We start from the raw sequence: 19,181 nt of genomic DNA, 5'->3' as shown, positions 1-19,181 counted from the left end.
TGGATTCTCGGCCATCACTAGCATGAAAACTAAATACAGGCCACAGACTGTGTGTGGAAAATGATTTAAGACTGAGACTCTCTCCAATACAACCCAACATTGCAGAGTTATGAGCATCCTTTCACGCACACCCTTCTCATTAACCTGTGGTGAGTTATTCACAATTTTTCGATGAACAAATAAGGTTTTATATGGGAGATGGCTAAATAAACAGCAAAATTATTGATTATTATTATTTGTGCCCTGGTCCTATAAGAGGTCTTTGTCAATTCCCACAAGCCGGGTTGTGACAAACTCACTCATTCTTATGTTTAATAAATGTATCGTATAGTGTGTGTGTGGAAGGCTTACAATGATGGCAAAAAAACAACATTTGAGAGTACACTGACCCTGGTGCTAGAGGTGGTACGCAGCTGCAGGTTGAATGTTTGAAGGGGTACGGGACTATAAAAGTTGGAGAACCACTGCTCTAGAGAACATATACTTCGTTTTACCTGCATTCAATACTAATTTCAGGTCAATTAAGTTTTTCTGTAATACATTTAAGGTAGACTGTAGATCAGATAGAGCCTGGTCAACAGCTTATACAACAGTATTTATCAAAGTTACAGCACAGATTCAGGATTACTTACAAACTACAGTTCAACTACAACATTTGGTTGAGTCAGATTCAAATTGGGAAATACATAGATGTATTATAGACGTATTTACTCATATATTGATATTTAAATATCATATAACATAAAATATGAATGTCAGCAGATCATTCAATTGACTGGATTGTCGAGGGGGTACAGAGAACAGAACACTTACGACCTTCGGGTGGGTCATATCCCTGCAGTCCCTGGAAGCCTGTGGAGGGCATGGCTTCCAACAGCATGGAGGACAGCCTTTGGTCCAGCTTCTCTACCGAGGACACCTGAAGAGACTGAGATCACAGGATAGGATGCATGAGCAAAGGGTTGTAAAATTCTGGTCACTTTCACCAAAAGGTTTTTCTGCTAAATCCTCTTGATTCTGGGAATCTTCCCACCTAAATTCCTGAGGAATTTTGGGAAAGTTTCCAGAATTTTGTAACGCTAGCACACTGTCATAGTCAAGTCATTTCAGCTATGTCAAGTGCTAGACATGTGAATTAATATTAGGAATGTGTTCCTAATGCTTGGTATACTCAGTGTTTTCTGTTTTGAAGTGTCTAATTTTGATGCCTTCCTGATCCTATGATTTTTTAAATACATTTTAATTCATTCATTTTTTTTCTCAAAAAAGAAAACCCAATTTTGGCAGCTTGAACAGGACTGATTCAAAGGGTTGAAACTTCAGCAAATTAGGTCTAATCAACATAAGTGTTCATGTGCATAATCAATTGGCTTTTTAACTGAGTTGCAGTCAGCTGGCTTTCAAAGAGAGGAAGTAAACAACATCAACGTCAGCAGGAATAAGCTGATTCATTCCATTAATTAGTCTCTCAAATGGGTTTAAATGAATGCATGTTGTTTACCTTGCATGCTTTATGTTCCTCTCTAAAACCCTTTCTCCAAATCCTCCAATGAAACGTTGGTTCAGTCATAAGTTGATAAATAATTTGAGTACTATAGTGTGCTCTCCTGTACATTTACATTTGAGTTATTTGTATTCATCCCCACACATTTAAAAGCATTGAATTGGTGTACGCCTGGGATTTAAAATCAGTGGCGGTTGGTGCCGTTTAAGATGAGGGAGGATGATTGAAAAAAATGATGAGCACGGCCTTATTTCCTTTAAGGCATATTGGATGACTATCATTCATATTCCATTCACTCAGCTCAATGTAACATCGATAGGTTTAGGCTACTACATTATACAAAAATGTCCCATTACCAATCATGAATGAAAGTTTCCAACGTAGGTGCACAGGTCAAGATAATTTTGAGTAATCAAGGTGACAGACATTGACACATTCAGATACAGGTACAGTTGAAGTCGAAAGTTTACATACACTTAGGTTGGAGTCATTAAAACTAGTTTTTCAACCACTCCACAAATACCAACTATAACCAACTATAGGTTTGGCAAGTCGGCTAGGACATCTACTTTACTTCATCTGCATTTTTCCAACAATTGTTTACAGACAGATTTCACTTATTCACAATTCCAGTGGGTCAGAAGTTTACATACACTAAGTTGACTGTGCCTTTAACTTGGCTTGGAAAATTCCAGAAAATGATGGAATGGCTTTAGAAGCTTATAATAGGTTAATTGACATAATTTGAGACAATTGGAGGTGTACATGTGGATTTATTTCAAGGCCTACCATCAAACTCAGTGCCTCTTTGCTTGACATCATGGGAAAAAAAAAAAAAAATCAAGTCCTCAGAAAAAAATTATAGACCTCAAACAAGTCTGGTTTATCCTTCGGAGCAATTTCCAAACGCCTGAAGGTACAACGTTCATCTGTACAAACAATAGTATGCAAGTATAAACACAATGGGAGCACGCAGCTGTCATACCACTCAGGAAGGAGACACGTTCTGTCTCCTAGAGATGAACGTACTTTGTTGAGAAAAGTGCAAATCAATCCCAGAACAACAGCAAAGGACCTTGTGAAGATGCTGGAGGAAACAGGTACAAAATTATCTATATCAACAGTAAAACAAGTCCTATATCGACATAACCTGAAAGGCCGCTCAGCAAGGAAGAAGCCACTGCTCCAAAACCGTCATAAAAAAGCCAGACTACAGCTTGCAAATGCACAGGGGGGCAAAGATTGTACATTTTGGAGAAATGTCCTCTGGTCTGATGAAACAAAAATAGAACTGTTTGGCCATAATAACCATCTTTATGTTTGGAGGAAAAAGGGGGAGGCTTGCAATCTGAAGAACACCATTTCAACCGTGAAGCACGAGGGTGGCAGCATCATTTTGTTGAGGGTGCTTTGCTGCAGGAGGGACTGGTGCACATTGTGACGACCCTCCCACTCTGTCTGCAGTATTCTGTCTTTGTTCTTGTTTCCTTATTAGGATGCCGGTCGGCGGAGTTGGGAGGGTCGTCAGCTTCATGGGAAACACCTGGGCCAGGTGTCTCCCAGGATAAATAGACCTCTTCTACATTCATGGAAGAGGCTCTCTCCATGCAGACACCTTTGTAGATTGTGTTGTGGTTCTTGGTGGCCTTTTGTTTGTTTGCTTTGGCACCTTTCAACACCCTGCATTATCACATTCATCATGCATGCAAAACACTCACTTACACTACTGATTACTGATTACACACACCATTGTATATTTTCCTTAGTTGCTTTAGTTAATAAATATATCTTTTGTTACGCCTTATCTCCACGTTGTCTCCCTTTGTTACGGGCTTTGAGCCGGTTCGTGACAACATCACAAAATAGATGGCATCATGAGGTAGGAAAATCATGTGGATATATTGAAGCAACATCTCAAGACATCAGTTAAAGTTAAAGCTTGGTCCCAAATGGGTCTTCCAAATGGACAATGACCCCAAGCATACTTCCAAAGTTGTGGCACAATGGCTTAAGGACAACAATGTCAAGGTATTGGAGTGGCCATCTCAAAACCCTGACTTCAATCCTATAGAAAATTTGTGGGCAAAACAGAAAAAGCGTGTACGAGCAAGGAGCCCTACAAACCTGACTCAGTTACACCAGCTCTGTCAGGATGGATGGGCCAAAATTCACCCAACTTATTGTGGGAAGCTTGTGTTAGACTACCAAAATGTTTGACCCAAGTTAAACAATTTAAAGGCGATGCTACCAAATACTAATTGAGTATATGTAAACTTCTGACCCACTAGGAATGTGATGAAAGAAATAAAGGCTGAAATAAATCATTCTCTCTACTATTATTCTGACATTTCACATCCTTAAAATAAAGTGGTGATCCTAACTGACCTAAGACAGGGAATTTTTACGAGAATTAAATGTCAGGAATTGTGAAAAACTGAGTTTAAATGTATTTGGCTAAGGTGTATGTAAATTTCTGACTTCAACTGTACCTGGCACATGAAGTCCACAGGGTCTGCCACCCTGGTCAGAAGGCGAGCCATCTCCTCCATGCTGCTGTAGTACTGCAGATGGGCCTTTCCCATCGCCACCCCACTGCAGTACAGTGTTACGCCCACACTTCCTGCTTGTAAGTCTGCAACAGGAAAACAAATTATATAAACTTGTCTCATAAGCATTGGGCATCATCATTTTAGAAACCATGGTGTTTTGTTGTGTGCTCTTTGACAAAGTCATCAAGTCGCTCTAGGGTCATTACATGTCATTTCAGCACTCATGACATCTACCCTCTCAGATTGTTCTGAAATTATTTGTTGCTGGAAACAGATAAGATTAGCATTCCTGGGACATTATTTTGTTGACATTTTATTTGCTCTCCTTGTAATTAAGCTAATTGATTGCACCCAAATTGGCCCTTTTAATTTCTTAGATTCAGATAATATTCAACATAAATAGTACCCAACATCCGATTTGGACCAAATTTCTTCCTTCCATTGAGTAAGACATGAGGAATCCGAAACAATTGTCAAAAGCCACCCACGGATCACCCAAACCAATCCCACCCCAACAACCAGTATACAGTATCGTCGGTTTTCTATGTCTGACAAGTAGTATGGAGCTGCGGCTTGGAGTATTGCTTCTTCATACTTTGTAATGTATTTCCTGTGAATCTGGTGATGTTTTTCCCCCCATTCAGAGAAATTAGCCATTGAAGTTGCTTGCATTATTGACCTGATATGAGTGTTTAAGTACCAGGTTGTTCCTGCCACCACACCCTTTTATCAATGTTACTGGTCTCGTGTTTATTAAATGGATCAAAACATTTTCTTTTCTTTACAACTTTGGGTAGAAAACCAATAGCTTTTGCTCATGATGAAAATAACTTCTGTGGTCAATTTAATGTAACAAATGGCAGCTCTCTGAGGGCTATCCGTATGGTGAAAGTCCAAAACTTTGATTGAGAAATGGGCCAGTGACTAAAATGTTGTGACAACCCTAATAAAATAATAGGATTATAAATCATTGCAATGCAGACATATGTTTTTCAATAAAGTTCTTAGAAAAACATCTTTACATGAAGTGTGATTGGTGAAATGTACTATTAAATTCAAACCAATACCATCGCAAAACCCTATACAGTGTGTGTTTGGGACTTTTACCATTAAAGACCATTAGAGAACATAACATTGACTGCTGTAGTCTAATGGTTTGCTTGTACGCCAGCAATGGTCTATCTAATCCATACCTTTTTTGAAGGGAATAAACCACACACATAGGGGATGTTTTCTGGACACAAAGAGAAGGACAAACTCAATTGCTTTCATGGAGGACTAGATTGAATTACGAGGATGACCACACAATTTATTTTCATCATGAGCAAAACCTATTGGTTTTCTACCCATTTTTGCAAAGAAAATGTGATCCATTTAATAAACACATGAAACCAGGAAATGGACACAAGGGTGTGGTGGCATTAGCAGGAACAACAGCATCTAGTAGGAAAAACGTGGGACTTTCCCACTCATTTATGGTAAATAATGCAATCGACTTCAAATGGCTAATTTCTCTAAACAGGGGGGGAAAACAATCACCAGAGTCACAAGGAATATATTACAAAGGATGAAAAAGCAATACTCCAAGCAGCAGCTCCACACTACTTGTCAGACAAAGAACTGATACTCTATACTGGTTGTTGGAGTGGGGTGAGGGGGGTCCATGGGTGGCCTTTGATAATTTTTTAGGATTCCTAATGTCTTCCTCATTGTTAGGAAGAATTATGTTCCAAATTAGATGTTAGGTACTATATTTATTTAATATTATATGAATCCTGTTCATCTTATCTGTTTCTAATTATAGAGACGATTTCACAACAATCTGAAACGGTGAGGGTCGAGAATCCTATTTCTTGTGCTTTTTGGAGGTGGAATGACTCTCTACAATAAGCAAGAATGCAAGTGAATTTTCACATACCTGCTGCGTTCACACAGAGGGTGTGTTTGTTCCAGTGGACAGGTTTCACTCTCACCCTCTGTTTACTCCTACTGAACTCAACCTCAGCATCTTTACTGGCCACGGAATCTTTTAAAAGAATGAACACCTCGCCTGGTGTCTACAGGAGGGAGAACACAAAACATAAACGTACTGTAACAATAGAAAAAGTACATTGGTTGACATGCTGACCATCTCAAAAGCAGCTCTATTAAATGTATAAAAAAAAAAAATTCAAACCTAAACAACCAAAAACCCAAAACCAATTTGAAATGTAAAAGTAAAGTGACTGCATTTTGGATCTATATACATCTTGTTACAGTACATTTTATGTACGACTAGCTGAATAAGTCATGTCATTGAATGCTTTGATGTTGCCTCCTGACATGTTAGTGCCTCACCCCACAGAGAACTCTGGACGGTACCAGCAGCATGTTGTTGGGTTTGGTACTGGAGGGTCCGGTAGACTGCCTGCTCTCCAACTTTAGGTTTAACTCCAGCTTTAGATCCGGTCCCGTCAACTTCCCAGGAACAGCGCTGACATTCCCTGCTGCAGCCTGGTGCCCTGTGGAAGGTCCACCGACAGTCAAGCCAACATTAAATACTTAGTGTTTCCCCTACCATTGTATTTGGTGCCAGATGGCCTTACATTTAGGTCATTTAGCAGACACTCTTTTCCAGAGCAACTTTTTTCTCTACCTTTATTTAACTAGGCAAGCCAGTTAAGAACAAATTCTTACTTACATTTTTTAAATTTATTTTTAATTTTACCTTTATCTATACAGGTTTTTTCTCATTGATATAACAACTCTTTTCCAAGAGAGACCTGGTCCAATAGCAGCAGAGGGAACAACGTTTCAGACAAAACAACTTACATACACTAACACAACATTAAACAGAACTATAAACACACATACAGTACAACAAAAACATTGTACATTAAAAGCAAACATCTTGACTAAAAACAGCTGGCCTAAAAACAATGACACTCTTCTATGACATATACATCGATCAAGTGTTTAAACTCCACCAACGAAACTAGATCATCACATTTTAAAATGTTCATGACAGAATTCCAGAACCACGGAGCTAAGTAACTAAAACGTTTTCTACCATGTCCTGTTCTAATTTTTGGTACTGTTAGAAGCAAATCAGAATGGGACCGTAATTGATATTAATATACTGACCTGACTAAAAAAGAATAGAGATAAAATAGCATTTTACCCAATATGGCCTTATAAATCAGTGTATACCAGTGTTTAAGCCTACGCAAGGTCAATGACGACCAGCCAACAGTGCTGTAGAGATCACAATGATGAGTTAGATGTTTCTGATTTGAAATTAACCTGAGGGCTGCATGATACACTGAATCAAGTGCTCTCAGAGTAGTGGCTGAGGCCTGCATATACAGTGCCTTGCGAAAGTATTCGGCCCCCTTGAACTTTGCGACCTTTTGCCACATTTCAGGCTTCAAACATAAAGATATAAAACTGTATTTTTTTTGTAAAGAATCAACAACAAGTGGGACACAATCATGAAGTGGAACGACATTTATTGGATATTTAAAACTTTTTTAAAACAAATCAAAAACTGAAAGATTGGGCGTGCAAAATTATTCAACCCCTTTACTTTCAGTGCAGCAAACTCTCTCCAGAAGTTCAGTGAGGATCTCTGATTGATCCAATGTTGACCTAAATGACTAATGATGATAAATACAATCCACCTGTGTGTAATCAAGCCTCTGTATAAATGCACCTGCACTGTGATAGTCTCAGAGGTCCGTTAAAAGCGCAGAGAGCATCATGAAGAACAAGGAACACACCAGACAGGTCCGAGATACTGTTGTGAAGAAGTTTAAAGCCGGATTTGGATATTTCCCAAGCTTTAAACATTCCAAGGAGCACTGTGCAAGCGCTAATATTGAAATGGAAGGAGTATCAGACCACTGCAAATCTACCAAGACCTGGCCGTCCCTCTAAACTTTCAGCTCATACAAGGAGAAGACTGATCAGAGATGCAGCCAAGAGGCCCATGATCACTCTGGATGAACTGCAGAGATCTACAGCTGAGGTGGGAGACTCTGTCCATAGGACAACAATCAGTCATATATTGCACAAATCTGGCCTTTATGGAAGAGTGGCAAGAAGAAAGCCATTTCTTAAAGATATCCATAAAAAGTGTTGTTTAAAGTTTGCCACAAGCCACCTGGGAGACACACCAAACATGTGGAAGAAGGTGCTCTGGTCAGATGAAACCAAAATTGAACTTTTTGGCAACAATGCAAAACGTTATGTTTGGCGTAAAAGCAACACAGCCCATCACCCTGAACACACCATCCCCACTGTCAAACATGGTGGTGGCAGCATCATGGTTTGGGCCTGCTTTTCTTCAGCAGGGACAGGGAAGATGGTTAAAATTGATGGGAAGATGGATGGAGCCAAATACAGGACCATTCTGGAAGAAAACCTGATGGAGTCTGCAAAAGACCTGAGACTGGGACGGAGATTTGTCTTCCAACAAGACAATGATCCAAAACATAAAGCAAAATCTACAATGGAATGGTTCAAAAATAAACATATTCAGGTGTTAGAATGGCCAAGTCAAAGTCCAGACCTGAATCCAATCGAGAATCTGTGGAAAGAACTGAAAACTGCTGTTCACAAATGCTCTCCATCCAACCTCACTGAGCTCGAGCTGTTTTGCAAGGAGGAATGGGAAAAAAATTCAGTCTCTCGATGTGCAAAACTGATAGAGACATACCCCCAAGCAACTTACAGCTGTAATCGCAGCAAAAGGTGGCGCTACAAAGTATTAACTTAAGGGGGCTGAATAATTTTGCACGCCCAATTTTTCAGTTTTTGATTTGTTAAAAAAGTTTGAAATATCCAATAAATGTCGTTCCACTTCATGATTGTGTCCCACTTGTTGTTGATTCTTCACAAAAAATACAGTTTTATATCTTTATGTTTGAAGCCTGAAATGTGGCAAAAGGTCGCAAAGTTCAAGGGGGCCAAATACTTTCGCAAGGCACTGTATATAACATCACTAAAATCTAAAACCGACAGTAATGTACATCGTACCAGCTCCTTCCTGGCCTCAAAAGGAAAACAAGCCTTATGCCGGTAATAAAATCCTATTTTCAGCTTGAGCTTCCTTATCAAGTTCTCTACATGCACAGTGAAGCTCAGCTTATCATCAACCCACACACCCAAATATTTGTACACTTTAACTTGCTCTATAGTATGTCCAGCCAATGTAGCAATGACATGATTTGTAACATGCCTGGCATTTGAAAATAACATGCATTTTTTTAACCCAAATTTAGAATCAGCTTTAAATCATACAGATTCTGTTGTATGATGTTAAATGCTCTTTGTGCATTTTCAAAAGCTAAAGATAAACTATCACTTGAATAAAGAACAGTATCATCTGCATAAAAATGAACATCCGCTGTTTCAATAAGATCCCCAATGTTGTTGATATACAAAATGAACAACAGTGGGCCCAAAATAGAACCTTGCGGAACACCTGAGCACACCTCTATGGACTCAACCATCCGTCATTACACATTGTGTACGATTTTAACCTTTGCACTAACACAGCATGTTCCATGGTATCAAAAGCCTTAGACAAATCAATAAAAACAGACACACAATGTAACTTCTTATCAAGAGCACAGTGGATGTCATTTAAAACCTTCAATGTTGCTGAAACAGTGCTGTGGCCAGACCTAAAACCTGTTTGCATTCCATTTAAGATGTTTTCTTGGAAGTAGTCCTTTAGCTGCCTACTAACTAAGGACTCCAGTACCTTTGACAGTACAGACAATTTTGATATGGGTCGATAGCTGTCAAGTAGCGAGGGATCTCCACCTTTCAGGAGAGGCAGTATAAAAGCAGATTTCCTTAACATCAAGTGTGAGGTTAAAAATACATGTTAAGGGGGAGCAATGATGTCTGGTGTAGGAGGTTCATCAGGGCCAGGGGATTTTTTAAAATCAATTTCTTTCAGGACTTTACACACTTCTGAAACAGAGGATGAAAAGGAGAACCTGGTGAAGGAGTGCACAGGGGTGTCAGGTAAATTCACAGGGGGCTCACTTATACCTTTGACCTTTTCAAATAAACTGCCTGCATCTAAAAAACACATATTCAAGGCTTTCAGAATGGAGGTTCTCTCAGTTACAATCTGTGGATCGACCAACAATTGTTTGGGAAGCTGTGTATCTTTTTTGTACTCCAAACCCTTCACTACCTGCCAAAATGTGGATGGATTATTTACATTTTGTGAAGTAGACTTCAGGTAGTAGTCTTCTTTCAATTTACGGATCATAGCCACACCCATGTTTCGAAGATGTTTAAAAGCCTTCCAATCATGACGGCCTACCGGGGAGCAGTGGATTAACTGCCATGTTTAGGGGCAGAACGACAGATTTTTCCCTAGTCAGCTCTGGGATTTTTAAAATGTATTTTTTATTGAATATCCAAAATTTACAGCATACCTACAGTGAAGCCGCTCAACAACTACATCATACCAGTCATCCAACAGACTCCCATTCAGAGCGACACACAGAAGCATCCAGGGTCAATGCCCTGCTCAAGGGCAGGTTGACATATCCCGAACCCGAACCCTCCAAGACCCCCCCAGTTACCCAATAGCTATCCCTCAACCATTCAAGACCCCCTCACAGCCCCCCAAGAAGTAAAATAAAATATGCAATTAATTCCCTTTCCCTTCAAGAACCCCCCCCAATGCACCAACAACCAAGAGAATGAACTAAAGAGAAAAGACGGAAGACAGAAGAAAACAGCAAACAACGCAAAATTACTATAAAAAATAAAATAAAAACATTTTAACAAAAGGACATCTAAAATCATAACAGAATCATAACAGCAATGCCAACTGCCGACCTTGGTGTTGCTTTGGGCCTTTGTCCCCCACCTGTAAAATTATTTTGGCTCAAGTGTTTCACTTGTGTCCGTATATCATGAGATTCAAATATCCCAAGCAACAGTGAACATCTACATTTCTGGGTTGCTTTAAAATCTACTTTTGAGTTTTACAGTGGTTTACAAAGATTATCCAGAACTGGCTGTGCGTGTCACAGCAGGATGAGACTAAGTAGGGTATATTTGGATTTGCATAAAGAGAGATAATGGCCACTGGTGATGGAAGAGGAAAGGGAGAATTTGAATGATGAGACACACCGGCAGACAAACATACCTTTTGGACCTCCCGTCCATTTTAGATCACTTAAGCAATGAGGGGGGAAAAAAACAATATGGATGGCAGCAGATGGTTTTGAAATTCTCGGAAAACTCTTACTGGGGAGCAGAGAGTAGAGAGTGACTCAGGAAATAATTACTGTCAAATTCCTCAGAATATGTAGTGTTCTCATGGAAACCGAGGTCAAACTGAACCCAGGGTACTGTCTAACATAGGCAGCACTTAACTAGAGTCAGGGACATTGTGTTCCTACACTTTGTGTCCACATCTGATGCCCCGGGGCAACTACCTAATTTTTGTTGTATTTTTGGGAAAGAGGATTTTGAGGGGGAAAATAGCTAACTTCCTGAAATTCTACACATTTTCCATGGTACAAAGAGAAAAATGTGCAGATTTATAGCTACTCTCATGCTGGCCTATCAAAATAAAGTGTGACCTACATATTTTGCCAGGAGGTTGAGAGAAAAATATACTGATTTAAAGTTAGGGGGGGCTAGAGGTCTGACCTCCCATTCTTTGCTACTTTGTTGACTTGAGCTAAAGATATATGCTATCTGTGATTTGACAATGCCCAGTTGTATGGAAATTGCTGTGCGGACGTAGCCTGGGCGGCAAGTCCACTAATTAGTTTCTGAGGCAATTGCTTGAAAAATCATCAAATTCAACAGATATACAGTTGAAGTCGGAGGTTTACATACACCTTAGCCAAACACATTTAAACTCAGTTTCATAATTCCTGACATTTAATCCTTGTAAAAATTCCCTGTCTTAGGTCAGTTAGGATCACCACTTTATTTTAAGAATGTGAAATGTGAGAAGAATAGTTGACAGAATGATTTATTTCAGCTTTGACTTCTATCATCACATTCCCAGTGGGTCAGAAGTTTACATACACTCAGTTACTATTTGGTAGCATTGCCTTTAAATTGTTTAACTTCGATCAAATGTTTCATGTAGCCTTCCACAAGCTTCCCACAATAAGTTGGATGAATTTTGCCCCATCCCTCCTGACAGAGCTGGTGTAACTGAGTCAGGTTTGTAGGCCTCCTTGCTCACACACACGTTTTCAGTTCTGCCCACACATTTTCTATAGGATTGAGGTCAAGGTTTTGTGATGGCAACTCCAATACCTTGACTTTGTTGTCCTTAAGCTAATTTTGCCACAACTTTGGAAGTATGCTTGGGGTCATTGTCCATTTAGAAGACCCATTTGCAAATAAGCTTTAACTGATGTCTTGAGATGTTGCTTCAATATATCCACATAATTTTCCTGCCTCATGATGCCAGGTATTTGGAAATTGTTCCCAAGGATGAACCAGACTTGTGGAACTCTACAATTTTGGGGGGCTGATTTCTTTTGATTTTCCCATGATGTCAAGCAGGGGCACTGAGTTTGAAGGTAGGCCTTGAAAATATCCACAAGTACATCTCCAATTGACTCAAATGATGGCAATTATCCTATCAGAAACTTCTAAAGTCATGACATCATTTTCTGGAATTTTCCAAGCTGTTTAAAGGCACAGTCAACTTAGTGTATGTAAACGTCTGACCCACTGGAATTGTGATAGAGTGAATTATAAGTGAAATAATCTGTCTGTAAACAATTGTTGGAAAAATGACTTGTGTCATGCACAAAGTAGATGTCCTAACCGACTTGCCAAAACTATAGTTTGTTAACAAGAAATTTGTGGAGTGGTTGAAAAATGAGTTTTAATGACTCCAACCTAAGTGTATGTAAACTTCCGACTTCAACTGTAGGTAGCCACAACTTTTCACCTCGCAGCCATGTCCGGAAGCAATCAAGTCCACTAGTAGGCAACGGGAATGATCATAAAATGCTTCTCTATTTGGTTTATTTCAGTTATAACATTACAGAGCTATGACTTTTACATTCACTTGTATATCATGATCATGTGTTGGAATTAAAATCAAATCAAAGTGTATTTGTCACGTGCGGCGAATACAACATGTGTAGACCTTACAGTGAAATGCTTACTTACAGGCCATAACCAACAGTGTAATTTTTAAGCAAAAAATAGGTATTAGGTCAACAATAGATAAGAAATAAAAGCAACAGTAAAAAGACAGTGAACAATAACAAGGCTATAACAGTAGCGAATGGGGGTTCACACACACAATGCAAATAGTCTGGGTAGCCATTTGATTACCTGTTCAAGAGACTTATGGCTTGGGGGTATCAGCTGTCGAGAAGCCTTTTGATCCTACACTCTGGTACCACTTGCCATGCGGTAGTAGAGAGAACAGTCTATGACTAGGGTGGCTGAGTTCTTTGACAATTTTTAGGGCCTTCCTCTGACACTGCATGTTGTGGAGGTCCTGGATTGCAGGCAGCTTAGTCCCAGTGATGTACTAGGCCATACGCACTACCCTCTGTAGTGCCTTGCAGTCGGAGGCCGAGCAGTTTCCGTCCCAGGCAGTGATGCAACCAGTCAGGATACTCTCGATGTTGCAGCTGTAGAACCTTTTGAGGATCTGATGCCAAATCTTTTTAGTTTCCTGGGGGGGAATAGGCTTTGTTGTGCCCTCTTCACGACGGTCTTGGATTGTTTGGAAAATTCTAGTTTGTTGGTGATGTGGACACCAAGGAACTTGAAGCTCACAATCTGCTCCACTACAGCCCCGTCAATGAAAATGGGGGTGTGCTCGGTCCTCCTTTTCCTGTAGTCCACAATCATCTCCTTAGTCTTGGTTGCGTTGAGGGAGAGATTGTTATTCTGTCACCACCCGGCCAGGTCTCTGACCTCCTCCCTATAGGCTGTCTCGTCATTGTCGGTGATCAGGCCTACCACTGTTGTGTCGTCTGCAAACTTAATGATGGTGTTGGAGTCGTGCCTGGACATGTAGTCGTGAGTGAACAGGGAGTACAAGAGGGGACTGAGCACGCACCCGTGAGGGGCTCCAGTGTTGAGGATCAGCGTATCAGATGTGTTGCTACCTACCCTCACAACCTGGGGTGGCCCGTCAGGAAGTCCAGGATCCAGTTGCAGTGGGAGGTGTTTAGTCCCAGGATCCTTATCTTAGTGATGAGCTTTGAGGGTACTGTGGTGTTGAACGCTGAGCTGTAGTCAATGAATAGCATTCTCACGTAGGTGTTCCTTTTGTCCAGGTGGGAAAGGGCAGTGTGGAGTGCAATAGACATTGCATCATCTATGGATCTGTTTGGGCGGTATGCAAATTGGAGTACGTCTAGGGTTTCTGGGGTAATGGTGTAAATGTGAGCCATTTACGAGCCTTTCAAAGCACTTCATGGCTACGGACGTGAGTGTACGGGTCTGTAGTCATTTAGGCAGGTTTGGGCATAGGGACTATGGTGGTCTACTTGAAACATGTTCTTATTACGGACTCAATCAGGGACATATTGAACATTTCCATGAAGACACCTGCCAGTTGTTCAGCACATACCCGGAGCACACGTCCTGGTAATCCGTCTGGCCCCGCGGCCTTGTGAATGTTGCCTGTAATCCATGGCTTCTGGTTGGGGTTATGTACGTACAGTCACTGTGGGGATGATGTTCTCAATGCACTTATTGATAAAGCCAGTGACTGATGTGGTGTACTCATCAATGCCATCGGAAGAATCCCGGAACATATTCCAGTCTGTGATAGCAAAACAGTCCTGTAGTTTAGCATCTGCTTCATCTGACCACTTTTTTATAGACAGAGTCACTGGTGCTTCCTGCTTTAATTTTTGCTCGTAAGCAGGAATCAGGAAGATTTAGAATTGGGGTCAGATTTACCAAATGGAGGGTGAGGGAGAGCTTTGTACGCATCTCTGTGTGTGGAATACAGGTGATCTAGAATTGTTTTCCCTCTGGTTGCGCATTTAATATGCTGATAGAAATGAGGTAAACCTGATTTAAGTTTCCCTCCATTAAAGTCCCCGACCACTAGGAGCGCCGCCGCTGGGTGAGCGGTTTCCCATTTGCTCATTTCCTGACTGACTGCGGTCTTATTGCCAGCATCCATCTGTGGTGGTAAATAAACAGCCACAAAAAGTATAGATGAAAACTCTTGGCAAATAGTGTGGTCTACAGTTTATCATAAGATAACTCTACTTCAGGCGAGCAAAATCTAGAGACTTCCTTCGATTTTGTGCACCAGCCGTTGTTTACAAATATGCACAGACCATCCTACTTCATTTTACCCGAGTGTGCTGTTCTATCTAGCTGGTGCAGTGTATATCCTGCTAGCTGAATATCCGTGCCATCATTCAGCCAAACTGTAAGATGTTACAGTTTTTGATTGGTAGGAAATTCACGATTGTACCTCATTAAATTTATTGTCCAATGATTGTACGTTGGCAAGTAATATTGATGGGAATGGCAGCTATCCCAGTCGCCTTCTGCGGATCCTTACGAAGCACCCCGCTCTGTGTCCTCTGTACCTGCGCCTCTTTCTCTTGCCAATAACTGGGATGTTGGCTTGTCGGGTGTCTGAAGTACATCCTGTGCGTCTTGCTTGTTGAAGAAAAGATCTGTCTAATCCGAGGTGAGTGATCGCTGTCCTGATATCCAGAAGCTCTTTTTTGCCATAAGATACGGTGGCAGAAACATTATGTACAAAATAAGTTACAAATAATGCAACAAAAAAAAACACATAATAGAACAATTTGTTAGGCGCCTGTAAAACTGCTGCCACTTCTTCCAGCGTCATTTTAGTCAAATGATCAGATTTACTGTGATAATTGTGCCTTCAACAATTCTAACTATGCAGCCAAAACACCCACCATGTATACTATATACACACACACACACACACACACACACACACACACTGAACAAAAACAGAAAACGCAACAGGTAAAGTGTTGTACCCATGTTTCATGAGCTGAAATAAAATATCCCAGAAATGTTGCATAAGCACAAAAAGCTTCTCTAAACTTGTGTACAAATTTGTTTATATCCTTATGAGTGAGCATTTCCCCTTTACCTGACAGGCGTGGCATATCAAGAATCTGATTAAACATCATGATCATGACACAGGTGCACCTTCTGTTGGGGACAATAAAAGGCCATTCTAAAATGTGCAGTTTTGTCACACAACATAAGCAATTGGAATGCTGACTACAGGAATGTCCACCAGAGGTGTTGCCAGAGAATTGAATGTTATTTTCTCTACCATAACCTGCCTCCAACATCGTTTTACAGAATTTGGCAGTACATCTGACCCTGCATCACAACTGCAGACCACGTGTAATGTCATCATGTGGGCGAGAAGTTTTCTGATCTCAACGTTGTGTACAGAGTGCCCCATGGTGGCGCTGGAGTTATGGTATGGGCAGGCATAAATTATGGACAACAAACACAATTGCTTTTTAGTGATGGCAATGCCCATTGTCATGCCATTCATCCGCCGCCATCACCTAATGTTTCAGCATGATAATGCACGGCCCCATGTCGCAAGGTTCTGTACACAATTCCTCAAAAATTTCCCAGTTCTTCCATGGTCTGCATACTCACCAGAAATGTCACCTATTGAGCATGTATGGGATGCTCTGGATCGACGTGTACGCTCCAGAGCCCGCAAATATTCAGCAACTTCGCACAGCCATGGAAGACGAGTGGGACAATATTCCACAGACTACAATCAACAGCATGATCAACTTCATACAAAGGAGATGTGTCGCGCTGCATGAGGCAAACAGTGGTAACACCAGATACTGACTGACTGGTTTTCTGATCCACGCACCTACCTGCCACTTGTTGCCTCAGGAATGAATACAATCATTATTGTATAATTCATTATTGAATAAGCATAATGTAACTATTATTGCTGACCCTATACACTGCACCCGACCTCCCATGATCCCTCTCTCTGCCCTCCCCTTCCCCTGTACCTCTCTGCACAATATCGGTCACCGCCGACAGGTACTCATGGGCATCTTGCTCGCTGGATACCTGCAGACACTCGTCCCCCTTGAGGGGCACCACCTCCAGGAGGGGCGCCAGGCTGTCTACCCCACACAGAAGCACTACCACATGGGCCGCGGGGCTCAGCACCCGGGCCAGGAAGAAGCGGCGGAGCTGGCACAGGCCCTCTAGCATTCCCCTGGACAGGATTAACAGCTTGACCTTGTACTGGCCCAGTCGCAGAAAGTCCTCCCGCCGGCTGGTCACTGTGGCGATGTCGTAGCAACAGATCCCTCCCTCCCAGATGGGCCCGGCAAAGATAGAGCGCAGGTATACAGCCCACTGCTCTGCCTCCACCTCATAGATGATGAGCAGGTCCTCGGCTAAAAGAGGATGATGGAAATAGGGAGATTTGTACAGGTGCAATGCCACTAATAAAAGCCTCGTATGCAAGTCAAACCAATATGTAATATGTTGTAAATGTGTTTTATCCATACATGTTCAAATCAGTGTCTCTGTGAAAAACATGACCTTATGTTTTACGGGGCCCCATCTCCCTTGATACATTAAAGTTATTTAACTAAAATGTTTCTGATAAATAATACGACTAAAATATTACTAACACATTTCGCATTAAACTAATCAGGTAAGTAAGAGTCATGATATTGTTGAACTGATTGAATGTAGCATCTGGTAGACTTGACTACGAAATTGCAAACTTTTAATTATGTATATGAAAGGATAGTCATCTCTTCACAAGTTTGATATGAACATTGGAATGGTTAAATATACTTTGAATTAAGTCATCATAGGTATTCTTAAACATTTACTTGGTTTTACTTGGTCATAAAAGAAGCACAATAATAAGTGTACCAGATTCTTCAACATCATAATGCTAACAGTGTACCAGATTCTTCAATATCATAATGCTAACAGTGTACCAGATTCTTCAACATCATAATGCTAACTAACAGTGTAGCAGAATCTTCAACATCATAATGCTAACAGTGTAGCAGAATCTTCATCATAATGCTAACAGTGTACCAGATTCTTCAACATCATAATGCTAACAGTGTACCAGATTCTTCAACATCATAATGCACAAATACAGCTGTGAAGTATCAAATAACAATATTCCAAAAGCAATATCACAAAAAACTGAAATGTAATTGCATAGCAGCACAAGAGACACAAAAGTCTATGAATTTATCAAAAAGTTCAGAAGGTCTAGGCTACTCACCTGAGCTCATTTTTCACCTCTGTCCGCCTCTCTCCACTTTGACAAAGAAAAACAACTCGGCACACACTGGCTCTATTGTATGCAATTGGTCTGATAAGGGCTGTGAGCTTCCTGCTTGTCAAGATCAGACAGAGAGATGGGGCAGTACATGGTGGCTGTAATTCCAGATGAGCGTAAGGACAAGTGTCTAGCCTTTACCTGGTCTACGGAGGAAGGAGCATAATATACAAATAATAAGAATAATTAACAAGCAAAGACAAAAAAAAATACTAAATGTAACTTATAGGCCCATTTATAGAGACACTTCAGAGGCAGAAATTTTTTAAAAAGATAGCGAAGTTTTAAAAGGCTCCAGGTTTAGATTTGCTAGTTTGAAACAGATTAACTTTGACCACAAAGCCATCAAAGCCTCCAAACACAAGAGACCAACTGCAAAACATCATTACAGTGGCATTACTAATCTAACAATAAACATAATGAACATTGTCAAACTTAAACAAATACTGATAAGTACAATCGGCCATGGCGCAAACCTTTCTTCCCAAACAGACTGCATGGTTATCAAAAATAATGAGAACTTGACCTCAACTAGCCTACCTGGTTAAATAAAGGTGAATGGTTTCCTTCAAAGAAATACTGGCAAAACAGTGCAGTACAACCTCTACACAATGCGACTAAGCTCTCACCTGCACAGGTCTAGGGGGTTTTGCCTAGATTGCGTACAACTACGACCAGAAGTAACTTTTTATAGCAGGTTAGGAGAGAATTTTAGCTAACCCTAAACCTTTTCCTAACCTGCTACATAAACTTTCCTAACCTGCTGCAAAAAGTCACTTCTGGTCACAGCTGGTCTAAG

General features: G+C 40.7%; 1 protein-coding gene across 3 annotated transcripts in view; it reads right to left on the bottom strand.

The window, feature by feature from the left end:
• The window catches only part of LOC112260006 (B-cell scaffold protein with ankyrin repeats), a 45,348-nt gene extending 26,880 nt beyond the window's left edge, over positions 1–18,468 (bottom strand). The window contains exons 1-6 of one of the 3 annotated variants that reach the window (XM_024434776.2): positions 18,326–18,468; positions 17,073–17,468; positions 6,391–6,554; positions 5,972–6,110; positions 3,994–4,136; positions 814–928 (exon numbers count right to left, since the gene is read on the bottom strand). In XM_024434776.2, coding sequence (XP_024290544.1) covers positions 814–928; positions 3,994–4,136; positions 5,972–6,110; positions 6,391–6,554; positions 17,073–17,468; positions 18,326–18,335 — 967 coding nt within the window. In that variant the 5' untranslated portion in view covers positions 18,336–18,468. The remainder of the gene's footprint in view (positions 1–813; positions 929–3,993; positions 4,137–5,971; positions 6,111–6,390; positions 6,555–17,072; positions 17,469–18,325) is intronic. The other 2 variants (XM_024434777.2, XM_024434778.2) reach the window with 2 other exon arrangements.
• Between the last annotated feature and the right edge of the window lie 713 nt (positions 18,469–19,181).

Source organism: Oncorhynchus tshawytscha, linkage group LG10 (assembly GCF_018296145.1).
Source record: "Oncorhynchus tshawytscha isolate Ot180627B linkage group LG10, Otsh_v2.0, whole genome shotgun sequence".
Classification (NCBI taxonomy): domain Eukaryota; kingdom Metazoa; phylum Chordata; class Actinopteri; order Salmoniformes; family Salmonidae; genus Oncorhynchus; species Oncorhynchus tshawytscha.
This window is presented reverse-complemented; position numbering and strand designations above follow the sequence as displayed.